This window comes from Daktulosphaira vitifoliae, unplaced genomic scaffold (genome assembly GCF_025091365.1).
Source record: "Daktulosphaira vitifoliae isolate Bord-2020 unplaced genomic scaffold, ASM2509136v1 Scaffold_1, whole genome shotgun sequence".
Lineage (NCBI taxonomy): Eukaryota > Metazoa > Arthropoda > Insecta > Hemiptera > Phylloxeridae > Daktulosphaira > Daktulosphaira vitifoliae.
Window position 1 is genome coordinate 73,131,796 of NW_026099572.1, and position 26,470 is coordinate 73,158,265.

Below are 26,470 nucleotides of genomic sequence, written 5' to 3' on the forward strand. Positions count from 1 at the left end.
ATTTAAAATTATATATTAAATCACGGTTAATAAAAATCTCATTGCAACCATTACCACTATCATAAAAGAGTCATTAACATGGTAAAATATCGTTACAAAGAACAAAAAAATTTCTTCTATCTCTGGCTTAAAAACTTAATAAATAATTATTGGTTTTATATTTAATAATAATCATAACAATTAGTTGGGATAAAATTTTATGATTAAAAAATATTCACTTATTTCTACATTTATGTAGAAGTATTTACGTTAAATTTCACGCCTATGTGCAGATAATAAAACATGTGTATTTAACTACGAATGCTCCGTATAGATAGCACTGCATTTTACATTTTATCAATTACCTGTATTGGCTTATTATTATCATTTTTCTAAGTCGAATTCATTTTTATATTAATTAGTAACATTCCATATTTGTGTTATATAAGTAATATCAAAAATTAATATAAAGAAGCTTAACCGAAATTCGTAGCAAATTGTTTGCTATAAACCTTGTACTTAAGTGAGGTATCCTTATAAAGGTTAAAATTAGTGAAAACATTTTATCCGTTAAAAAGTTCTAGAACGTAAATTCTTGGAAATTATTAAAAACAAAATTTATTTATTTTTTTTAAATTTACATCCGTGGCTCATATTTAAAATCAGATTTTTCACAAAAATGTATTCGCAAAATTTTTTATTATTTGTATAGAGGAGTATGTTACCTTTATTTACCAAAAAATTACAAGTTAATATTATTGGAAGGTTTCTTTTTTGATATTCAAAATAACTATCTCCATAAGAAACCATTGTAATTTTTAATTTGATTTATTGAATTAGTTGAAAAATTGCAAAAGTGACCATCAGCCTTTGAAAATTATCACAAATGTAAATTTAAATATTTTTTTTTAGCTTTATTTTAAGTTTAAAATTCAAATTCTCCAATCACATTATCTTTGCCGTATACTCAACGTCCCTTCTTATGAATTAAATGACACAAACCAAATAACTGCCAACTCCTTACCGTAAAACAAACTGCTATCTTCACACACAAAAAATTCCACAACCGATTCCAAAATCATTCGAATCCTCGCGTTCAAGTCCTTTCCTCCCAAATAATTCCCTATAATCCATCATGTTACCTAAAAACATTTTGGAGTAGAGATCTACTTCAATTATAAAAGTAATTGTATAATAATAGCTCTTTAATTTACTAAATTACTAAAACTAGTTAGGTTCCACAAGTTGTTTTTTTTTCAAAATTACTTCTATATAATAATATTAGCTTCGATGCGAAGGTGAGAAGGTATTAATTTTACTATGATGTGTTTGTGTTTGTTACCACTTTTTCTCAGCTCTCACCGAACCAATTTCTTTCAACGTCAAAAGATCACAAATCATATCTAGTCGAGGACATTACCATCAAAAATTGAAAAAATTTCCCTCGTTCCCCGTAAATGGGAGAAACCTCCAAAAAAATTACAAATTAAAAATCGCTAATTTTCGAAATTTCTTTAATTTTATTTACTTAAAACTACCAACTGCCAAAATAACTTTTTCAAAAATGAACTAATCAATATAGTTTTTTTACAAATACTTGATGTTTATACCTATTATTTGGTATATTTTTTTATAAATCTGACCCTTTACCTGCCCACAGGGAGGTATTTAAAATGACAACTTTTTCAACTTAACTTTTGAAAGTTTACGGGAAAGTCTGACACTTTTATACATATTTTAAATTAAAGGTTAGTACAGTTGGACTTTTGTTTTCACGGTGAAAATGGCTACCGTATGCTATTTTTGTGTTAAAATTCTCGATTTTATATTTTACATTTTTAAATTTAAAATGTTATAACTTTTTGAAAAATGTATGGATCAATACAATTATTTTATGAGAAATAATATTTATATCTTCTTTCATTCGACATACTTTTTTTTAAAATATCACCATTTCCCTTTATATACTTATATATTATAAATATATATAGATATTTATTTATTCATATATTACACTTATGAATCATAAAACTTGTAATCAGAATATAAATAAGGAAATAGGAAATCAAGTAGCTTTTAAAATAATCCATCAATTTTTTTAAATTAAACACTATCTACAGATTTGCATCAAAGCGCTTTTTTTTATAGTGATTTTAATCACTGTGAGATATCATTTTATACTTGACCCAACTATGCCTCATCCCCACTGTACCGCGACCCCACTGTACCGCGACTCCACTGTACTGGGTTATTTTATTATCATAATTATTTGTTAAAAGTGTCAGACCTTCCGGAACATTTTCAAAAGTTATGTTGAAAAAGTAAATTTATTGTGAAAAAGTTGTCATTTTAAATCCCCCCCCCTGTGGGCAGGTTAAGTGTCAGATTTACAAAAAAAATATACCAAATAATAAGTAAAGACATCAAGCATCTATATAAAAAAAAATTATATTGATATGTTCATTTTTGAAAAAGTTAGAGCATTATTAAGTTAAAAATATTAAAAAAAATTATTTTACCAAAATCGTATTTTTTTATTAACTTTGATGTCAACTTTCACCNCACATCATAGTAAAACCAATACCTTCTCAGCTTCGCATCGAAGCTAAAACAAATCATAGTGAAACCAATACCTTCTCAGCCTCGCATCGAATCTAAAATTAAAATGATCAAGTATTTATTATTTTATTAAAATCTGTAAACAGAACATTATATATAATTTAAAAAATTTTAAAAAGGTTAAGTTGAAAAATGAAGATTTTGTATTTTACATTTTTAACTTTATTATGATTTAACTTTTTGAAAAATGTATGGATCATTACAATTTTTTCATGAGAAGTAGTATTTATATACATCTTTCATTCGACATACTGTTTTTTTAAATCGGACCATTTCTCTTAATAGAGGGGGGTTCAAATCTAAAAACTGCATGTAGAAAGTAGAACTTTTTCAACTTAATTTTTGAAAGTGTTCCGGAAAGTCTGACACTTTTATATATATATTAAATTAAATCTTATGTAATGTACTTTATTATGCAAAAAAAAATTTTCAGACTTTCTTTAGTCTTCATGGTGAAAACAGACATCAAAGTTAATAAAAAAAATACGATTTTTGTAAAAAAATTATTTTTTATATTTTTAACTTTATAATGCTATAACTTTTTGAAAAGTGTATTGATCAATATAATTTTTTTATGGGAAATACTATTTTTTAATAATCCCTTTTTCATTCGATATACTTTATCTGAATCAGGATATTAATAACGAACTAGCAGTTTATGAAGCTTTTGGAATAATCCATCAATTTTTTAAAATTAAACACTATCTAAAGATTTGCATTGAAGCGTTTTTTTTGATAGTGATTTTAATCACTGTCAGATATCATAATACTTGATCCAACTATGCTACGTCACCACTGTGCCGCGACCCCCCTGTGCTGGGTTTTTTTGAAATAAATATTTATTGTAAAAATGTATTTACAAATATATTTGCAAAATTATATATGTCCAATAAAATATAAAAAACGCCCTGACACTTGTGAAAATAGGGCATCATTGTTAACAAAAAATGATGTTTGAAACACAATTTATATATTATCCTGGTCCAAATATATTTAAATCAATGCCATAACAACTTAAACAAAAATTGTACAACAACGCTAAACATAAACTCTGTTACTTATATATCAAAAAAAATAAATTAAATTATTTATTAGAAAATTAAAAATTATAACCCGTCTTTAAAATCTTAATTTTATTATATTTAGTAATATTATATATACCTAACTTATTCAAGAAATAGTTTGATCTGTATGTGTATATTGTATTATTTTAATTTGATTGTTTTTATTATAATGTAAGTCAGTAATCTCACCATATATTATACTTATTGGTTTGAATTAGCCATTATTTATTTAATATGTTTATATACATAAATAAAATATATGATACTAGTTCCCACTAAGCTGGGGCGCCACCCTAGATCGGGAATCTAAATATACTTTTTTTAAACCAATTTTATAGTACATCAAATATTTGCCATTATTAATTAGTATAAAACGAATATTGACTTAAAAAAAATAATCAATAAAAATTTTAGGTTAATATGAAATTTAACATATCATTAGCGGACAAAATTATAGTTGAAATTTGGGCTCGAAAAATATATATAATATTTAGAGTATTATGAATACTAAAGGATACGACCAGCTTATTGTAGGGGAAATCGAAAATAGGTTTTAAAGCGATTATACTGAATTTAATTTTAAATATTTCAATTATTATCTATTTAAACACGAAGAGTTTCATTGAAATGATTTATTTCGATATTAATTCAAAATAGTTATGACAAATTTAAGTGAAAATAACTACTTGAAAAACGGTGTTTTTTACAATAAAATAATAATTTTTGTCTAACTTTGGGAACCGTTTATTTATAAAAGAAAAGTTGTCGGCACAATATTTATTTCTTTGACTTGTAGCATGTAACATCTGTCCAATTATCAACTTTTTATAGATTTAAAGTTATCAGTGCGAATTGCTAATAATAGCGATAACTAATATGTTGGTAAACTGATCCCTAAGAATATTAAAATATAATTATTCCAGTTGGGACAGTGTCAAATTGTTTGAGATCTAATTTAATTTCCTGCCTCCTTAAAAATATATTTATATAAAATTACATGTTATTTTCATAATTATTGGAAACGGTGTAAGCCCTTTATTGATGTAATTAATGCATACATAAAATAGGGATACACGAAATCGAATATGCTCGATCGATCAGACTTGCAATTCCAATAACTGTTCTAAGCTTTATCAGTTATCCTAGACACTAACAAAAACAAACCATTAAAATGATGTAGTATTAAACAATAGTTCTCTTCCCTTCTTTTATTATCAGCTGATTGTAACTATACGTGGTCATACTGTCTGCCGTGACAAACTCGCGCCGGCGAATCTGCGAAATCCGATGGAGCCGACGACCGCGCGCACCAACACGAACGTTCGTAGTGCAACACAATCAGTCGTTGGCTCGTGTCGTCCCGGATGTGGTTGATCGTCTGTACGGTGATCGTAGTTATTAACGTTAATATTTGTGCGTGTATTAATTATTGTTTTTTTATCCTTTGCCTCTTGCAACTTTTGAATTCCGTAGAAATCACTTGAATATATATTTTATGCAATTTGCTGTATGAGGTAATTTTTAACCCTAGGACCTGAAAACCGCCTGCAAATGGTATCGTCTCTTCTCCGGTAAGTAATTCTTAGCTTAAAAATATATTGTAAGTGAAATTTGAATGCTAAATTCAAAAAGTGTAGATGTTAGTAAAACTATTTATTGAAGATGAACATTTTATAATNTGTAATTTTTAACCCTAGGACCTGAAAACCGCCTGCAAATGGTATCGTCTCTTCTCCGGTAAGTAATTCTTAGCTTAAAAAGATATTGTAAGTGAAATTTGAATGCTAAATTCAAAAAGTGTAGATGTTAGTAAAACTATTTATTGAAGATGAACATTTTATAATTATAAATTTTTTACCGTAGTAAGTTAATTACTATTACATTATCAATAAATTAAAATACAAGAGACTTATCCACTTTTAAAAATTATCTCCTTGATAGTTTTAATTGGCAAACTAACTTTTTAACAACTGATAATATGTTCAAAAGACTTTTTTCAAAATTTCAGCTATCGAATTTCGTAGATTTACACTTTTAAATAATTTATAATTAAATTTTTTTTTCTAAAAGTTATTGAAAACATATTTTTTTCTTCTTTAAATTTATTGAATAAACTTGAAGTAAAATAAAAATGTATCTAGTAAACATTATGGTATGACATAATTTGCATAAATAGTTTCATAAAATTTAAAAACATTAATGTTATCTTTTTCTTTGAATTTTTTAAGTACAAGTTCATTATTTATACTTTGAAGGAATATTGAAAATAAATCAAATTTATTTCAAGCTTTCCCAACATTTTTCAACAATTAAGCTTAAGATTTGAAAATAAAATTTCCAAGTTAATTTTATTCGGAAGTTTATATTTTTTTGTTATGAATCTAATTATATAAGTAAACTTTAATGTGAATATTTTTTCCAGGAGCTTTTTCAATTGTTATAAAACAAATTTACACTAGCATAATGATATCACAACTTGTGTTTTCTAGGAGCATGCATTTTAAGGTTAATTTAGGTTAAACGGCGTTTACTGAAACCGTTAACATCAGTGTTGAAAGAATAAACTACGGGCGCGCGCGTAGGTCTATCAATTCACTTTACTGTTGGTTCGTTCAACCCGATTTTTCGGTCGTTACTCTATTGTCTAATATCGAGATGAAGCGTGTAATACTTTTTAGTGTCTAGACCAATTAGTAATTTTTTATTATTTATTTATTGCTTTCGGAAAAATTATTATTATTTTTTTAATTGTAATAGATTTAAAACAATGGGGACCGGACTACTCGAAATAAAATTTTAAACACATACCTTGGAAGCGAGTTGACCACAATATTCAATAGTCGAATTCAGTAGTCTCCCCGGTATTTTAGATATGTTCAAATATAAAATCTACAATACCCTATATTATAAAGGCATAGTTTGTTTATCTTTGTTAAAATAATTTATGTGTTGACATTTTGTTTAGATTTCAAAGTAATGTTTACTATTTTCTCACCTTAACAGCCTGTGGGTTTTCATTATTTTAATGAGCATTTTTGCTATAGGACAGGACCCTAACCCTTTTAGATACCTTCCAAGGACCGGATTACGTTTTTATGACTTAGAATCAGTAATAAGATTTTGTAACCAAGTCGACAACTTTATATGATGGGCTTGATTGTGTTAGGAAGCAAGTGATAATTACTGTATAGACCCATTTTTTCATGTAGCACGTTTTTAAAAATATATTGAGACTATAACCATCCAAGATGAAGTGTTTAAACTTCGCCTATGGTGGTCACACAAATACACCCAAGTATTTCTAAAAAATTGAAGGAGTAAATGTATATTTGAACTTATGCACTTTCGTCCAGGATGAGCGTCTCATTAATGGTTTTACCTTTAGTAACAACAAAAAAGTTTGCGTGGAAAACAGCTGTCTCCACCGAAGTCATTGGCCCTAGAAATTCTTAACCGCGAAATGTACGGTATTCCACAGGAAATGATTACCACACGTGTTATCATTGTCGTTTTTGTACTACCCGGAAATTGGAAACTCAAATCTCAATCACTTACAATATCTTAAAACTTCTAAGCGCGGCCTTTGTTGTACTCCATTGTGAGCATCATAATAGACGCTTTTTGTATGGTCTGCTTCGGTGTGCCGGAACAAGGTAGTGCAAATAGAACCCGCGCGTCGGTCAATCACAATAATCATTACAGTTTTCCGACAATTCAGATAACACAGTGGCGGCGATTTCCCCTTTCCGCCATTCCTGTTCGGTCATGACACCCGCAGCGAACGATGCTGTTCGCCGAGTACCGCCGTGGAGCGTCCGCTAGACCATCGATCGTACATTGAAATAACAGCCGTTCCGCACTGCGATATTACGGTCCGCGGTCTACGGCCGGCCGACCGCCCGCAACATAACGGGTCGTCAGACGACAGACGGACGCCGCCGCCGCCGAGTACAGTTAACGGAGAACAACATGTGCCACGGGTTCATCAAACGTACAACACGCGTAAACCCTCTAACCTCACAGCCGCCGTTTGTCTTTAACGATTCAAATTATTTTCACGCGCTGTTCCGCTTTTGGCTGTGCGTAAACTGTGCGTGCAATGTAATTGTACCCATTGCCAATAACAACAACAAATTTCAAAAATTCATTATTTTTGCAGGTTTTAATGTTTCAACTAAATTCAACAAATGTTTCTTAGTCGTTATCGTAATAAATTCTCTTAACACTTTATTAGTATGCATACAATTTGTACGACACATGTTATCAATTTCATTGAACCCAGTCAAAAAAACACTTTAATAATGCTTTTAGCGTGAGCTCTGCTCATAAGTATCAAAATATTTGTTTTTTCTATAATTCAATTCGGCTTTCGATATAAAATTTGTTTTAACCATTTGGTATAAGAAAAAACCATACACTGTACAGTTTTATCGGTATTGTAAAAAAGNAGTATCAAAATATTTGTTTTTTCTATAATTCAATTGGGCTTTCGATATAAAATTTGTTTTAACCATTTGGTATAAGAAAAAACCATACACTGTACAGTTTTATCGGTATTGTAAAAAAGAAAAACATCTGCTGATGTCAATTATTTCAATNAGAAAAACATCTGCTGATGTCAATTATTTCAATATGTTTCAAACGTACTACTCGGACAACATTAAAATTTATGTAATAATTTAAATATTATGTTAGTCGACTAATCTTAAGATGAAATTTACATTGTAGGTACTCGCAGAAAAATGGAGTTATTTCAATCACGAGTGCAGTTGTAATTATACACGATTATACGTAGATTTTCACCTAAAACTAGTAGAGTGTTGATTTTAATTACATTTAAAATACAACACTAGATCATATGTGACATTATCAATTTGAGAATGTTGCTTGTAGTTAAATTTGATATCAAAATTAATCTAAACCAAGAGAAAATTTTACTATAACTTTTTCTATTTCTTATTTTGGAATGTATCAATGTTGGACATAATGTATTAAATTCGACGGTGTAGTCGACGTAAGTTTAAAAAGACTCAACCTGACCCGTAACTCAAAAACAACTCCAATAATTTTATTACTGTTAATATTATAATTTTAGCGAAAATACCAAAAAAATATTAACATAAACTTCCATGATCACGTTTGAATTATTAAAATGTTTGAACGGCTTGTTTACTGTAATAACAGAATCATTAATTCGATATATAATAAATATTTGATGTTAATATTCATTATGGTTAAGAAGAAATAATTAAATATCAAATTGTTTGGATCAAATGTAAATGATTTTTTATTAATTTATTGTAAAATTGTTATTTTACTCGAGTATATAGCCATACACGGTATCAACATACATCAATTTGAGAGGAACATAGATTTGCCGACCAAGTACAAGTTTATGGCCGAATGATATTTTTTTCATCATCAACGCTGTAATTTTGCTTAGTAATGATGATTCATTACTGTCAGCAATAATATATCATAATTTGTGGAGAGATTTTTACACCTTCTTTGATCTTCTCGTACATATATAGCACTGGTTCCGCTTACTTAAACTTACACAGAAATTAATTTTTGTTTTACTACAACACAGCCCATTGTTTTTAATTAATTTAATTTCAATATTGTATCACGTGTAACTAACACCATCATTAGTTATAATTTCATAGTCGATATCAACCAGTAGATGATATTGTAGTTCTTAAGTTTTTTAACACGGAGTTCTTTTGTCTGGAATTGTCAATAGCATTTATTTCTTTTTGAGTTTATGTTAAATGGCAGTATGTATTTTGTGATGACGTACGTAGGCAATGAACTCGACATTAGAACGAGTATTGTCGCGTGGCGCTATCACTTTGCCCTTGTAAATCGTAGCAAGTTCAAGATGATTATACAATTAGTCATAACCGTCGATAGAATGTGACGCGTAAAGCTTCTGTGATATCCATTTGGAGTCATTTAATCGATTTACGGTTTTCTGTTTGTGCGAGATTCAAATAGTGCAAGGCGAACATAAATGTTTTCCGTTTAAATGTTTTAAAAATTATGACTCGGAGAAAATTCAAAGAAGAAGAAATGACAGCGATATAATTTTTGTCAATCAATTATTTTCTCGCTTATTATTACAAAAGAGATGACTGTAAAAAAAAAAAAAAAAAACGCTTAAAACGCACAATTACTGTACACATCAGTATATATAAAACAGAAAAAAACAAAGCGACCGTTGACGCGATGATATAGCAACACGGCAATAATAATATTATAGTAACGGAACACGGAGGCAGATCATTGACCCACGTTGTAGTAGGTACTTGGCGCGGTCGGTCACTGTCCTCCGTCGCTCCTCCTGAAAATTAGACTTTTTAGCCAACAACTTTCTTATCTCCAGTTAAGCTTATCTCATTTCGACGATAACCATTACTTGTTTGTGTTCTGTGATCTCGACAGTGTGCCGCTGTGCTGTAATATCAAATTAAAAACTTATGGCATATTTACTGGCATTTGTATTCCATCCATGCGCATATTATTCACCGTCCTTCCTACGCATTGCGGACAATTTTAATGTCAACCAAGCGAATTTTGCCAATTGATTATCGACCAACTCTTCCGGTACACAAGCCATACTTACGTAAATGTATTATTGTATGATCCGGTTTCTAGTAATGCTTTTATGCGATTTACCCTTATTGCCGTGAAACCTGAAAAAATGACCGAAACCGCTACCGAGTTATTTTAATATTTCTACGGATTCATAATATAACCGTCTTAATATTTTTAAATGTCCAATATTGCTACTCGACTTAAAAATTAAACCGGTAGGTCGGTAATAACATATGCATAATATTTTTTTTATACATTTTAATAATACGAATTCGTAACTACTACTGCTAAATAATTATTATGATGATTTTATAAACCATTTTGTGTACCACATTTATTGCTTTCGTTTATCAAATTTTAATTTTTAATAGATTACTCATGATAAAAAATACATCTACAATTAATAGTTTTCATCAATATTATAATTGTCAATGGTGAACACTATGTATTGTTGTGTTCACGTAGTGCTTGGCCAAATTCTCGTGTAATTTAGTAGTGCAACGTTCCCATGGAGTGATAAACAAGCCATATTTAATGCAGCTTGACAATCGTCAGATATTTACATAACGGCCATTAAACGTTTACAGTACACCAAACACTTGTAATGCCATTGGCCACGGAGAGTCACTTGAAAAAGGCGAACCGTGTACATTAAATGATAAGCAAATATTTATTGCATGCAGAGTTTTAATTCATTACACGCTAAATGTTGTTTGCATTTTTCGTACCTAATGTTATTAACACTTTTACACGGTTAACTGTATAGCATAGAAACGCACAATTCAAGATCATCGTTAAAACTTGTCGCGTGTTCTCTGTCAATGTAATCGCACCCAGCCACAGTCCGTTGGATCATTACACAAATCAAAGTGAAATTCGCGTTGTACTACGAATGTTGCGACTGACCGAAATAAACGATTCCGAGTAATTGTATTGTTTGTTTTGTACAATTAATGGTACGTGAACCTTATAGACATTTTCTCATTGGTAAGTCGGTTGTCTCACGCTCCGTGTAAAAATAGCTACTGAACTTTGTAATTATCGAAAACATTTAATGGATTTCAGAATAGCCTGCGCAGTTTTTGGTGATAATAACACCGTGATGGGTGTGCCTAAAAGATTAACGGCCGATTGCGGTGTGCGTTGACCCCTTCGGGCGGCGGCCAAATCCGATAGACTAGATTCCGCGACCCGTGAAAGAAGGAACCTGTTGAAAAAAAAATAACAGCGTCGAAATAAGCGGAAGCCTTCAAAATGCTATCATCATCTTCCTTCTTTGTCTCTTCTACGGCTTTCTGCAACACATCGCTAATATTATTGAACCGCAACGACCGCGAATTTAGCAAAAACATAATGTGCATTTCATAACTAAATAAAATAAGCAATTTTAGCTGATCTCTAACGTCCTCGTAGATTATTGGACTTTTAAAACTAATGCATTGATAAAAAGTGTCAGACAACTAGATAATTTTTTTCGATATGACGTAATGTAATGTTATTGAATTTATCTATTTTTTCTTTCTGCAATTCATTTGTTTTTGTTAATTTATTTTTTCCACGAAAAAGAACATTTTAGAAAAACAATTGTTAAGGAGGAAGATAACTTCTTTATGGCCAACTGGCAAAAATAAAAACATTTTAATTCATTTCGGTTGATTAACTGATCATTGGCTTGTATTGAATAATTTTTTAGAATTATGAACTCCTGTAACAGTACACGGCTGTCTAGTTAAATCATTGACAAGGCTATCGAGTATCCCGTTAGATTATTACTGACTATTCTTAAAATTAAAGTTCATCTTTTTTTATCGTTTACGACTATTGTAAAAATGATTTATTAAAAATAATATTTTTACAATACTAAGTCTGCTCTTGCAGACATTTTTTTTTTATATATTTTCCTTCTTGTGTGTAAAATAACCAATAAAAAACTACCCGTAACTAAAAACCAACAATCTTATAGCACTGAATGAACCGGTTGTCAGTAATAAAATACTATACGTCGGCGTAACAGCATGTGCAAGTATTTTTTTTTTGTTTGTGCAGATACTATACCTCTCTTTGTGTCTACTGTTTATTTTTGACCAACAGTTTTAATAGTTCGGTTGATTTTTTGTCGTTCNTGTAACAGCATGTGCAAGTATTTTTTTTTGTGTGTGCAGATACTATACCTCTCTTTGTGTCTACTGTTTATTTTTGACCAACAGTTTTAATAGTTCGGTTGATTTTTTGTCGTTCATCCTCCTGTGGCCGGGTCATGTTAACGAAAAACAAAAGAATCATCGAACCGTGTGACTATACGAAAGGTGCGGCAGAGGAGTCTGTCCCGTACGTTTTAGGGACTCGTTTTCGGCGAACTTGGTTTATATACGTTTTTTACTATCGTTATACCAAATTAATGACATGTGTGAACGCTACACAACAATTTTCTTAACGTTCAGTTTAGTCTCAGTTAATTATTGCTGTTGCAATGGTTCAAAAAATCAAACTCGATCCCTATTTTTTTAGATTTTTGCGTATGAAAACAAAAATTCAACATTTTTCAATTTACTGTTATCTTAATTTTCATCTTCTACACATTCAAGGTTAGTACCACTACTAAAATTCAAACAAAAGTTACTAGCATAAATATCACACGAAGACTTGAAATCAATAACGTGCTAAATGTCAAAAAAATGATTTTGAGTAATTCATCATTTTGTGAAATTCCAAATAAATTCTAAACCAAAATGTAAAACTCTTAATGAACTTATACTTACTAACTACTTATGAAAAAATATTAACATTTGCTCCCTTTACTTTTCTCTTTATTGATATTTATATTTTTTAATTTATTTTCGATTTATTTAAAAACAATATCCATCTTTATTTCACCTCTTTTTTTTTCCTAACTTAGTTCGTTTTATGTTTTATTGAGCTTGTCACTAGGTATATTTTTCGGTGAATAACCTAATTTAAATTATTTTAGCACATAACACGTTATTAATATTATTATCATATTTTATTCGATATTAAATATAAAAATCACGGTAAAAAACCTTTTCAAATTTGCATTAAAGCTAATAATCAACTATAACTGTTTAATTCAGTGAACTTGTTTGTATTTTTGTACTTATGTTATTTATATGTAATAGGATGAGCTATGGTTCAAAAATATGTTGACTTGAATAGTATAATCATTTAAAGTACTTAGAAAAATTAAAAATAACTTTTTTGAATTTTTAATATTAATTCTTGCTTTATTTATTTATCATTTTTAACTCTTTAAAAATATAATTATATCAGTTTTGAAGTATTTTTCCCAGCTTTATCTTATTTTTAAAATAATTAGTGAAATTATAAAATGCAAGATCTCTTTAGGATAAACGTAAACAAAATATACATTTAGTTTTCCTTATTTATGCATTGCGAAATTGTTATTATAACACACAAAATTAAATGAACGACATTTTAATTCAAGTAATAATTTATTTTGATGTCAGTTTTAATAAAAGTTGCATTGCACCAATATGGAAACATTGGTGTTAATTGATCGATTTAAATTTTTCTGTTATTCTTTTTTGTACATTATATACGATAACGGAAGAAAAAAAGCCGAATTTTAATCGGAGATAAATTATAAATGTATAACAAGTGGCTCATTTTTTGAAGGGCCCTCGATTTTACTATAGAGAGAGATATATTGCCGAAGGATAACTAAAAATATATTTAAATATAATCATTATATTATCGTTTAATCATTGTATCATACAAAAATCGCTATCGGCTATTTCTATTAAACTTTGTATCTACTCCATCTTACGTGCGTACAGAAATTCATTTATATACATAAATTTGAATAAATGTTTGAACGATCTAACTTAATTTCTGCCCAAATAAAAATATTTCAATATAAATTAACATGTAATTTTTCACAATTTGAGTGGGGCTCCAACAGAATTAGGGAATCTAAGCTTCCCTAGATCTTTAGACTTACTGGATACTTTAAACCGTTTACATATCTTTCAAAGAAGTATTTTTTTAAACATGTTTTTCGACAACATTGGCAATAATAGTCTTACAAATCAATCCCTCTATAGTTAATCTTAAAAATAAACAAACATCGACTATGTTTCAATATTTCAATTATGATTTCATACTATCAACAGTATACTTTGTTCAACAAGAAAATTTCGAGTTTTATAGATGTGGTTGGTCTATACCGTCGACTGAAGACGAGGCAATAACCTTCTCTACATTCCATTGAACTACCGTAACATCAAGGCGGTGTGCAGATTAGAAAAAAATTCTACTTCTTCATATGTTTTTGTAAAATAGTAATTTTGTTCATTTCTTTGCTAATATCGATTGTACCGTTATGCTTTTTACTCTTTATATCATGTGGAGATAGTTTAAGATAATTTCTCCGATTCGTTACAATATGTTTGCTCAAACCTTACTTAACCTACAATAAATAGTTCGGTGTTATCAACCGCAACAACAATAATTATCGGTCGATGATTGGTTTTTCAACCAAATAATTGTTTATTCAAATCATGTGCTATACTCGAGATACATTTTTTATTATCCTTTGATTACTGATTGATAGTTGAATTGTTGTTTTTTAGAAACAAAAATGAAGCTATGAAAGAGGGTCCGGAAGGTTNTTAATTATCCTTTGATTACTGATTGATAGTTGAATTGTTGTTTTTTAGAAACAAAAATGAAGCTATGAAAGAGGGTCCGGAAGGTTGCATTGACGACCCCCTGGACTCGTTACAGTTTGACGTGGCATCCAACACGCCATCATCGACCAGTCGGCAGCCTGAAAGCCAAGCGGAAGTTTCCACGTTATGTATAGCGTCGACAGACGACGATGACATCGACAAGATAATTGCAGGCGAATGGCACGGTGGACAATGTAAAAGTATGAAACGTCGATGACCACTTTGAAATGTTTCAATAATATTTTTTTTGTTGATGCAGGTTGTTGCAACAGATGTGCTTTCAGAGAATGGAGACTAGTCGGTGATAAGTTGCAACTGTTTTGTTTCAAAGATTACGATGAGCTACTAGCAACTCGACCGACGGTAAGTGTTCTAAAACTCATTAATTTTTATTGTCATGATTTTTCTATCATTTTTAATTTAAAATGTGCAAAATTTCAATAAAGATCACGACCAACTGTTGTTTTTTTTAGAAAATTCGTGCATTATTTCTATTTTTTATTTAAGTTATGTATGTTTAACATTGTACTGAGCCAACGGTTTTAATTAAATATAGTGATTTTTCTATACATGAACTTTATTTCCTTAATAGATCACCCTAGAACGTATTATGTTTTTTCCCAATAACGATAAATATTAGGGAAACTAGCTACTTTTGTTTATTTATCTTTTTTTTTATGAAATATTTATTGATAGTTTATTTATATTTTTTTATACTTGCAGATAGCTAATATAGAGTTTTGCTTTCGATTCAAATCAAGTCCCAAGTGTTTGAAACACCCAAATGTGCCCAATGCAAACTGTTTTATATTTTTTGAAATTGTCTCAGGTAAGTGAGTCTCTTTTGTAGTTTTTTTTTACATCAAAAACGAAAAATCACCAAACTTGTATAACCTCAAATACGAATACAAACCTTAATACCACTAAGGCGTGTTGTATGAAAAATGATTTTTACAATACGTTCCATCTCAGGTGACATTCATAAAAATTGGGCACAAGTGGTGCGACGGCTGAAAGAAGTGTCCATCAACGCCACACCTACTCAGATTCGCCGATGGTCTCGAACAGTGGACGATAACGGTAATACAGCACTCATTCTTGGCGTAAAAAGACTGATGAACTGTGGACTCTTTAAACGGGCGCACCAGTTTGCAGTGATGATGTTGAAGTTCGGCAGTGATGTAAACTGGTTAAATAACAGTGGAAGGTCACTGATCACTTATACCGTCCACTACATGGATCAAGCTGTGGACATTACAAGACTCCTTTTAAACAGTGGTGCTACGGTTTGGCTCGAAGGTGAATATTATCATTTGTATTGAAATTATAATGTGAACATTTTATTTTGGTTAATTGAATCAAAAGAAAGTGTTATAAGATCACTAAAATTTGTTTTTGAGAGAAGTACACAGACTTTGTTTATTATATAAATCGTGTAATAATATTTTTTACATAGATTGCAACTCGGATGCCAGACGAAACTATATANTGTTATAAGATCACTAAAATTTGTTTTTGAGAGAAATACACAGACTTTGTTTATTATATAAATCGTGTAATAATATTTTTTACATAGATTGCAACTCGGATGCCAGACGAAACTATATAAGTATGTTGAAAGAATATCGGTCGNTAAGTATATTGAAAGAATATCGGTCGAGGACAGAACCGGACATGTGGTGTTTAACAGATAACCCAGTTGAGAATCCGATGGATAGTATATTTACATGGTTCCTACGTTCAGTAATGATCAGACGGCGATTAGACGACAGCTGTCTTCATACAATGTCATTGCTTTCACAGGTAAATAAAATACTCTCGTGTTACAAAGATTGAAGAATTCACTTATTTGACAATTTTTTTTCAGTCCATGGGAGAAGATCCAACAAGAATGCACTCACATGTGATGCGTACCATGTTCAGTCACGCCCAGTGTTACAACATCTTTGGACCCGTGTTTTTCCAGATCAAACGAGCTTTAGCACCTCAATGGGCTGAACCGCATTCACTTCAGCAACTGTGCCGAAAGTCGATAAGACGATCTCTGTTTAAAGGATACCACAACAACACTCACCTGGATACTGTAGCCGAGTTGAATTTACCCAAACCTTTGGAGTCCTATGTCGCGTATCACAATTAATTATTTTAATTAAAATAAGCCCATTGCTCTCTTTTTTTTTACACTTCTCCAATGCCTAGTCGACTAATTTAATAAAGTGTACTCTATCGATAATAACTGGCAAACTTCGCCGTATATAATCGATTGGTTTTCCTAGACAAACAATGTATTAGGAGTAAAATATTATTATTTTATTTACTATTATAATCCATACCATATATTTAAAATTAATTATGGCAATCATACCATTTAAAAGTTGAAAATTTAATGAAAATTTTCAATGTTAATTAAATGTTTTATAATATGACAAATGTGAAAACCACGAACAGTTTATAAAAAATTTCGTTTCGGTTAATGTAACTTTTTATCAAAGCTACTCGATGTATTACAATGTTTTACCATTACTATCATTGAATTCTATTTGTTATAAATTATTATGTTTGCATTCTTGCCACTTCAATTATTACTGGATATCCTCCAGTAATAATTGAATAATTTTATGTATAATTTGTGTATACTAGTTATATTGATATGTATGTACGTACTATCTGTGTATAGTATATTAAAACAAAATATTAGATTATGTAAGATGTTTACAATAAATTTAAATTATTTACCATTAAGAGCGGCCAGCTATCATATCCTATGTTTTACCATTATATTTGGTGTAATTTAATTGATCATAGCAGACTTGAGAACCAAATTATTAAAATATCCAGAAGTTGTTTTTAATTCAACAGTAAGTGATTTATATTTAATGATTGTTATTTTTGTTCCTTCGAGAAAAATTGAAATTAGTAATTATTATTATATTGATAATGTTGATAATTATTATACTTGTTCAACTTAGCATTAAATATAAAAATAGCATGGCCGTCGTGATATGTTCTAATGATTACTGATTAAGAACACTGCCTTTGGTTTTATTTTTATTGTAATTTTTGTGTATTTATATTCCTAAAATTTAATTGATTACCTACAATTTGATTTTTTTTTACAAATTTGTTATTAAGATACTAATAAGATGTTGTATAAGTAGTTATTTTAGACAACATGTACGCTTATGTAATTATGTATAATCTAGTCGCAATTTAGGCGAATAAAACCAAAGGGTAAAAACAAAATTATGTATTATATTAACTTCGAATTTAAAATACCATACAAAAAAGTTGTTGATTCAATCAATCGATCAGTTTTAATCTAATCAAATTTAAATATATCTTAGCTACTTTAATTTATTCCTAATTTCATACGCTAAACTAACTACTATCGTTATATAATTAAGTTTTACTTGCTATTAAATAAGTCGCGAATTATAACTATTATAGGTAATTTTTGATGAAATATATCAAGAATAAATTGAAAACCAAGTCTATTTTCGTTTGTTATATTCTAATTACAGTAATAATAAAATAAAAAAGCAATTATAAATAGATATCAAGCATTTGACTTGTTCGATTTCTTGATCTTGGATCTTGTATGAGTTTTGTTCTCAACTGTCATTGATCTTAGAGAAGCTTTTGGGTCAATTTTAGATAACAATTCTGATTCCAGCTTTAAATAACATCCACCTTAACAGAAATAATTGTTATCATTTAATTTATGAATTTATCTCGATAGAGTTCTGTTATAGTCCAAAATTTTCTTTTGAGGAGATAATAAAAAACAAAATGGACGATGCAGATTATAATTTATATAAAAATGTATTTAATGTTTTTTGGAACTATATAATAAAAAAAGTTGTAAACATACATTATTTCATTCTTTCCAATGAAGTGTTAAAAATATTGGAGTTTTTTATCATGTAAGGAATGAAAAATGATCTAACTTTTCGTGTTTTATAATAATTTTCTGAATCCCAAAAGCAAATATAAGCAACAAAAGTGGAGGGTAACACTCTTTTGTAAGAGCGACAAACAATATTTCAAAGGTGTTTCAAAGGCTGAATACCAATTATTGTATTGTTAGTTGTTTACGTCACAATGTTATGTTTATTACTATGCACAATATTTTCATTCGTTTTGATGTTACATAATCACTTGTTGAAATATTTGAAGTATCACTTATTGATGGTCTGACACACAGAATAAGTAAATTCAATTTTAATAATAATCTTCCAATTATAATTAGACGTATTTTTAATTAATACAAGTTATAACAATTGTTTTATAATAAATTATTAGCAAAATTTTTTTTTCTAAATTTATAATACACCCATTCCATAAGCGTATTTGTTTAAAAATGTATCATAGTAAACTTGTCAACCATGAAAGTATGCGTCTATTAATAGACATGATTTAATTTAATAGAACCTATGACAAATGATAATTATTGTATGTCAAATAGCAAATTATTAATAAAAAGTTGGACAAAAATCGCAAAATAATCAAACTAAAAATAAGGATTCGTATAAATGAATATTAAATCTAAGGGTTTTTATCCTTGAAAGAATGAAAAAAAAAAATTTAACTATATACTAGTAGAGATTTTTAAATAAGATCATTTTCTTTTTCTTTTTTTTATAAACATTTTAAATCTTCAATAGTTTCAAAGAAAATTAGCGTCTTATCCTTAATGAATCATCATCCATTATGCTGGTGTCCACTAGGTTTAGTTTTTTATTTTTCATGTTTATGCTTATAAACTTTAACTACCTTTAACTTTTTCACTTTTTACAAGATAAAAATGAACGGTTAATAGTGATAGCTCTACTAAACATTTTTGGAATAAATAAATAAGTTGCTGGGGTAACCGAATATTCTGTTATTCCAGCTGTATTGAAACTGTCACTATATTTACCGTATATATGGTTATTCTAATTTTTTTTTTCGGTGTTCTATTAATTTTAATCAGTACGACATTAACTGTAATTTTAAAAATTGAAAAAATATGCAATTGTAAAAAATGTTTATAATGTCTCAAAATAACGACCCCCCGTAGTTGTGCTACTGTAAGTTAATGTGTGCCTTCATCCTTATAGCCTGATCATTAAATAACAACGATAATTATGACATACTAAAAAACCACAGTGGAGTTTAAATTTAATTTTATGTTGATATAGATTTAAAGTAATGAATTAACCAGTACTAAAATAAAAGATAGTTAACATACTATTTGGTTGTCGCCAAATCTCGTTGGACGCAGCACTAGAAATCAATGTACGATTACATTCTTCATTTATCGTACTACTTTGATGAAAAAGATGTTGTGTGATTTGGCGAAAACAACGTTCTTCGTATTCCCTTTGGTTATCTTGATTACAACGCATTGGTGCCGTTGGTGACCACTGATAATTTCCCGTATATCTACATAAATAAATATATAAATTTATAAACTATGAAAGTTTAGTAATATTTAGCCAACTTAAAGTTTAATGACTCTGAGTTCACAACACTGGAGCACTTATACCAATAGATTACCAGCATCAACATTTGGATTTTTGGGGCCCTTTGGTTTTTTCTTCACTTAAGCCGGCATTTTGTGAGCCGCCTTAAAACTGCCGTTAGACATTATTTCAGGCTAAAAGGATTTCAGGGCCTGGTAAGAAACGTTTTCCTAGGCAAGCCTGAATTAACACATAAGGGTTGTAGTTCAAAATTCTAATTATGACCTTATATCACAGTGTGTTTTCGACAAACAAATCTGAACCCTTTATTTGGGAGCTACGACTTTTTTCTGACCCCTTTAATCCAATTTAGTTTAAATCGCTGATATGAACAATTTTAAAATTGATCCCATTGTTAAAAAAAATTTCTGGAATACCTGTATCTTTGTTTTAATGTTCTAATAGCTTTTGGAGGTTGTTTAGTTTTATGTTTTTTAACGGAGATCTTATCTGAATTAGTAGAGTCACTATCGCTAAAACTTGATAAAGAATCTTCAACTTCTTCAAACGAAGAACCAAACGAAGAATACGTTTCACAAACTATATTTTCAATAGATTCACATACATTTTCACCTACATGTATAATAACCAAATTAATAAAAAAGCACAAAAAATAAATCATGAAATTAATCAATATTTACTAATATTTGGCGATGGTGGTTTTCTAATAACCGGTTTATCCGACAATTCAGTAAGGAATTGCCTCTTCGTTGATGATATTCCAATGATAACATTTTCCCACCAATGTATAACTTTTTTTGTAGGACCCTCAGCTAAACACATTTTTTATTCTATAATTTCATCTAATTTTAATTCAATATTCAAGGTATTTGCATGAAATTCTCGCGTGATTATATTTGATGCTTATATGGTCTTTATAATTTATTGTTTACTTAACTCATAACACCCCACATTTATTACAAGATGTGTTTTTTAACATTATCCATTCAATTTCTCTTAAAATAATAATTATATTAAAAAAAAAAAAAACTGACTATTTCTTTTGATTTATCAATTATTAAATATTTTTTATACTATATAATTAGTCAAATTTATTTTATATTAATGGCAAAATTAATATTTAACCAGTTCATAGCGTAGAAAATTATTTTATTAAAAAATGTCTTATTGATGATAACTTTTGAATTTTTGAAATAAGCATTTTAGAAGTTAATATTTATATACCTAGGTGATAGGAGTGACGTGTTAGAGAAGTAATTATTTATAAAAATAGTATAAATAGTATAAATCTAAGCATTTCATTCAATTCATTCTAAATTTATGCATGTTGCTGTTGAAATTATTCTAAGTATGCTGATTGTAAGTTATTACTTATTGTATTGGTCTTAGTTCATATAATTTGAATTTTTATTTTAATCAATTGTCTTAAAACAATAGTTTGGAAATAATTTTTTTCATGCATGTTTTCAAAGTGAAACTTCTTTATAGAGGGTCCGAAAAAAAATAGATTATCGAGCGTCAAGGTCACATCACGGTCGGCTGTAAAGTATATTTTATATTATAATTTAGCACTGTTATTTCGAAAATTAAAGTAATTTTATTTAAATTATATTAAATAATTTAATTTCAAATAATTTTGATTGTGTATTAAAGTTTTTTAATGAACCACAATAAATGTAATTTTCACGCGATATCTTCATAACGAAAGAAGTTTCACTACATCCTCGCGTACTCGTAACACGCGCTATTTTTTATTTAGTTGTTGTCATTAAATTATTTTAAATTGTTATCATAGAAATAAATTAGTATGTCTTTAATTAATTTTCTATCTAACTGTTGTCTATCAAATATACCCTATAATACAGTCCACTAAAAAATATATAAAATAATTTAGTTATTTAACCAGTGCCAAATCTTGATTTTACTTGTAATATTGATTACAATTGTTCATATTTTATAATTATAGTTTGACTTCAATAAAAAATAAAAAATTCAGGTGTCTATCGATTAATGTAGTTCGCCTACAGTATTGTTAGTATGATAATTGATAAATCAAGAAACATTTAATGTTATGATGCACATCATAACCAAAGGTGTTTGCATAGAAACAATAAAAGATGCACCTGACAAGGTCAAATCTATTGAATTAGGTAGGTAAAATATATTATATGAATTAAATATAATCAACTTAGAACTAAAGGAAGTACTATCATAGTTAACCATAAAAAATGTTCGATCCAAGTTACTGGATCGTATTTATATAAATAAATATACAGCTGCACGTCTCTTTTATGGTCCTTTTATTGAACGTATAAGGATGGTTGTAGCCTTGTTTTTGCTGCCCAAGTCATAAATATCTAATTTTTTCTAAATTATCAAGTTATATTAGCTTCTCTAGTTCCATAATTGCGTTAATACGAAAAATAAGCTTTTTCAACGAGATTTTTACTGCAGTTAGGGAAATTTTTATATTTTTGTTTAACATATTAATTTTACCGTTGAATGGTGTAAATTTATGATTATCATTAGTCCATATAGTATTCTTTTTATTGATGTCATCATCAACATCTACAATAAAATTTAATACATTTTTAACTTAAGATAAAAGTAAAAATATAGATATTTTTTAGTTTATACAAACATTTCGGATCTAAATAATTTGAAAAACTATCAGAAAAAATGATTGGAGGTTCAATGGTAGTCAGAGATGGAAACATTTGCATAATCTTATGAATTTCTGCAGCAGAAGTATTTTCGAGTAATGGAACATGTTCTTTGTAATGACATCCCTGTTAAGTAGTAAAAATATATGTGATATTCTTTTTATATTATTTTAAAAAATTAACTTACAAATGGATTTTTAAGAGGTTCATATCTAAATGTTTTTTCATTACAACATGGATAACGTCCTAAAATATAAAAAATTATATTTTATTAAATTATAATCCTTAATGCTTCACAAACTAAATTAATTAAATTTAAAAGGTCAAATTTTAAATAGAAAAAAAAACACATAAAAAAATTATGACTTCTTAAATTAGAAGAATTAGTGCTGTAAATTAATATCAATTTGTAAAAGTTTATGTATTTTAAAAATATAAGAGCTACTCATTTTTTTTATAACTTTTTGTAATAATAATGATTCTTTGTTGAACTAATCTATAAGAAAAATTAAATTTTTTCTATCATCCCTTATGCCGTAAACTAACATTAACTTTTATTTATTATTATTTTCTTTTTAATATCAGGTTTGATAAAATAAAAAAAAAAATTTGTAAGAATTTTTTTTATTTTATTCCATTTCCAGTGATTTACGAGTCTTTTATGTTGAAATGAGATGAAACTATAAGTATTTATTTGCACATGACGCGAACACTATAAATCGATGAGCACCACCGTTTCATAGCAATGTAATGACCGGATAATAAGATCAAAAACTTTTTTTATTTAATCAACTCTATTTGAAATTTAATATAGTCATTTGAAAAACAAAAGTTAATAATAGTACAAAGTAAAGGGATAATGGTAGAAATGTAATTTTTCTCATATTATTAAGTTTGATTAACATTTTAAAGACGATTTCATAAAATTTTACTATTTATCAATATTAGCTTCGATATTCTTGAGAAAAATTTGAAATTTATTAGATAGACATGATAAAAATGATTGAAAAATAGAAATCGTTTCGGTTTCTAGCCTTGTTTTTTTTACATCTGTCACCGATAATACGAGGTGTATTCAGAAAATAACGGGAATTATCTAATGTCACGACTTTGAAGAATCTGATTATCAAAATTTTATTTTTCATAATGTTGGTACACATGTCTCATGATAAAATTTTTAGCTGCATTAATTTTTTATTTTGTCAGTAGCAGCCGCTAAGGTTAGACATCTTTTTATAACCTCTGCGATTTTCATTTGTTAAAAAAAAATGGATCAAAGGATTTGAATAAAATTTTGCGTTATTAATGAAGTAAAGCGTAACAAAGTGTGTGAAATGTTAACGGAAGGATTAACGAGTGGTATAAGCGTTTCCAAGATGACCGTAAAGACGTTGAAGATGACGAATGCCCCGGACACCTCAGCATATCAACAACCGATGAAAATATGGAAAAAGTGAAATAAATGGTTATAAACGATCGCCAGATCACAATTAGAGAAGACGTTGTAGGTATTGGAATATCGATTTGCTCATGCCATGAAATATTTTCGAATAGTTTGGGTATGAGAAATAACACAATTTGTTCCAAAATTATTGAATTTTGAATAAAAACAACGACGAATGGAAATTACTCAGGAATCACTTAATAAAGTCAATGACAATGTAGAATTACTGAAATGTGTTATTACAGGTGACGAAACATGAGTTTATAGATACGACGTCGATAAGGCTCAATCATTCAAGTGGAGATATTTTTGATCACCAAGACCGAAAAAAGGCTCAACAAATCCGATCAAATGAGAAAGTTATGCTCACTGCGTTCTTCGATTACAATGGCATAGTTCATCACGAATTCTTGCCATGAGATCAAACGGTCAATAAGAATTAATACCTACAAGTTCAACGTCGTTAGTGTGAAGCAATCAGAAAAAAACGCCAGAATTTGTGGCAAAACAATTCATGACTTTTGCAACATTATAATGCACCTACTCATAATTTATTGCTAGTTCATGAATTTTTGTCCAAAAACAATACTGTAACCATGACCTAGCCATTATATTTGCCAGATATGACTCTGTGTAACTTTTGTCAATTTCCAAAAATAAAGAGAATCTTAAAAGGTCGCCGTTTTACAATCATAGATGACATTAAAAGCGCGTCGCTGAATGAGCTAAAGGCTATCTCAAAGATCTAGTTTGAGAAGTATTTCGAGGATTGGAAGAAGCGTTGGCACAAGTGTATAATATCTAATAGGGACAGTTTTGAAAGCGACAACATCAATGTAGACGAATAAATAAATATTTTTTTCAAAAAACGAAAATTCCCGTTGTTTTCTGAACACACATTGTATATTAGTTATAACTTAGAACAACTATAAATTATTGTTAATGAATAATATATGCAAACTTCTAACAAGTTTTAAGTATATATTATTCATTGGCAATTAATGTAAATGTTATAAATCGCGTTCAAAATTGTAATCATTATATCAACGTGTATAGTAATCGCTTGCTTACTTGAACGACATTTGTCACCACTAGACTTATTTTAAATTACTTTAGTAATAACTCATTTAAAAATATATTTTATAATTTTTAAATTCAGTTCAACTAAAATTATTGAAAACGAAACCTTAATTAACGTTAAGGTTTTGGTATAATAAAAATAAATATTTTAATTAGGTTTTTAAAGGTTCTGAGTTTGGATCCAGTTTTAGTTTCTGTATAGAATATTTATCTAAATGATTTGATTTATCTAAATAAATCCTAATACTAGATAAAATTACTTTTGTTTAAAATAATAGAGTTAATATATAACGCACCTAATGGATAACATAGATGTCGATTATTCTCTATAGCACAATACTGAGGAATTTGAGGGTGATATTGGCACCATTTATGATATTTAACTGGATACATTATTTTACAAAGTGTACAACGCATAAAATGACATTCAGACCACAAACACCAATAAACAATACGCCAACTTTTATGTTTAAAAAATAGTGATTTCACATGATCATTTAATGTCCATCTTAAATCTCTGAAATAAAATCAAGAAAGCACAAGATTAATTTATGAATTAGTTTTCACTGGACTGATTTTAATAAAAATATGTCAAAAGTTTTTAAATCTTATCTAGCTGAAAACATTACCCTCAAAAATTAAAAAAATTTTAATTTACTATAAATTATTTTTGTGCACATTTTTTTTTTAATTTAAATTTTACAACGTTATTGTAATAACGGTTTTAAAAAGTATGCTTTTTTATTTTAGGTAATTTTAGCTTCGATGCGAAGCTGAGAAGGTATTGGTTTTACTAAGATGTGTTTTTTTTTTTTTTTTTTTTTTTTTTTTTCCCACTTTTTTTTTTTTTTTT

General features: G+C 28.7%; 2 protein-coding genes across 12 annotated transcripts in view; one reads left to right on the plus strand and one right to left on the minus strand.

The window, feature by feature from the left end:
• The first annotated feature begins 4,973 nt into the window (after positions 1-4,973).
• On the plus strand, positions 4,974-18,265 carry LOC126894645 (uncharacterized). 6 transcript variants are annotated; one of them, XM_050665807.1, is made up of 8 exons: positions 4,974-5,233; positions 14,954-15,165; positions 15,225-15,328; positions 15,689-15,794; positions 15,938-16,264; positions 16,422-16,455; positions 16,603-16,768; positions 16,833-18,265. In XM_050665807.1, the coding sequence occupies exons 1-8, from the start codon at positions 5,214-5,216 to the stop codon at positions 17,103-17,105; spliced, it is 1,242 nt and encodes a 413-aa protein (XP_050521764.1). In that variant the 5' UTR covers positions 4,974-5,213; the 3' UTR covers positions 17,106-18,265. The 6 variants fall into 6 exon arrangements, with proteins under 6 accessions (XP_050521764.1, XP_050521761.1, XP_050521763.1 ...); XM_050665804.1 differs by lacking the exon at positions 16,422-16,455 and having other exon boundaries at positions 16,542-16,768; XM_050665806.1 differs by lacking the exon at positions 16,422-16,455 and having other exon boundaries at positions 14,954-15,159; positions 16,542-16,768.
• Positions 18,266-18,455: 190 nt separating this feature from the next.
• Positions 18,456-26,470, minus strand: part of LOC126894641 (SANT and BTB domain regulator of class switch recombination) — a 21,242-nt gene continuing 13,227 nt past the window's right edge. For 5 of the 6 annotated variants that reach the window (XM_050665799.1, XM_050665798.1, XM_050665796.1 and 2 more), the window contains 8 exons: positions 25,914-26,134; positions 23,281-23,339; positions 23,072-23,219; positions 22,927-22,998; positions 21,111-21,242; positions 20,847-21,042; positions 20,196-20,389; positions 18,456-18,655 (listed from right to left, as the gene is read on the minus strand). In XM_050665799.1, coding sequence (XP_050521756.1) covers positions 18,522-18,655; positions 20,196-20,389; positions 20,847-21,042; positions 21,111-21,242; positions 22,927-22,998; positions 23,072-23,219; positions 23,281-23,339; positions 25,914-26,134 — 1,156 coding nt within the window. In that variant the 3' untranslated portion in view covers positions 18,456-18,521. Of the gene's footprint in view, positions 18,656-20,195; positions 20,390-20,447; positions 20,650-20,846; positions 21,043-21,110; positions 21,243-22,926; positions 22,999-23,071; positions 23,220-23,280; positions 23,340-25,913; positions 26,135-26,470 lie in introns of those variants that run through there. The other variant, XR_007701467.1, reaches the window with a different exon arrangement.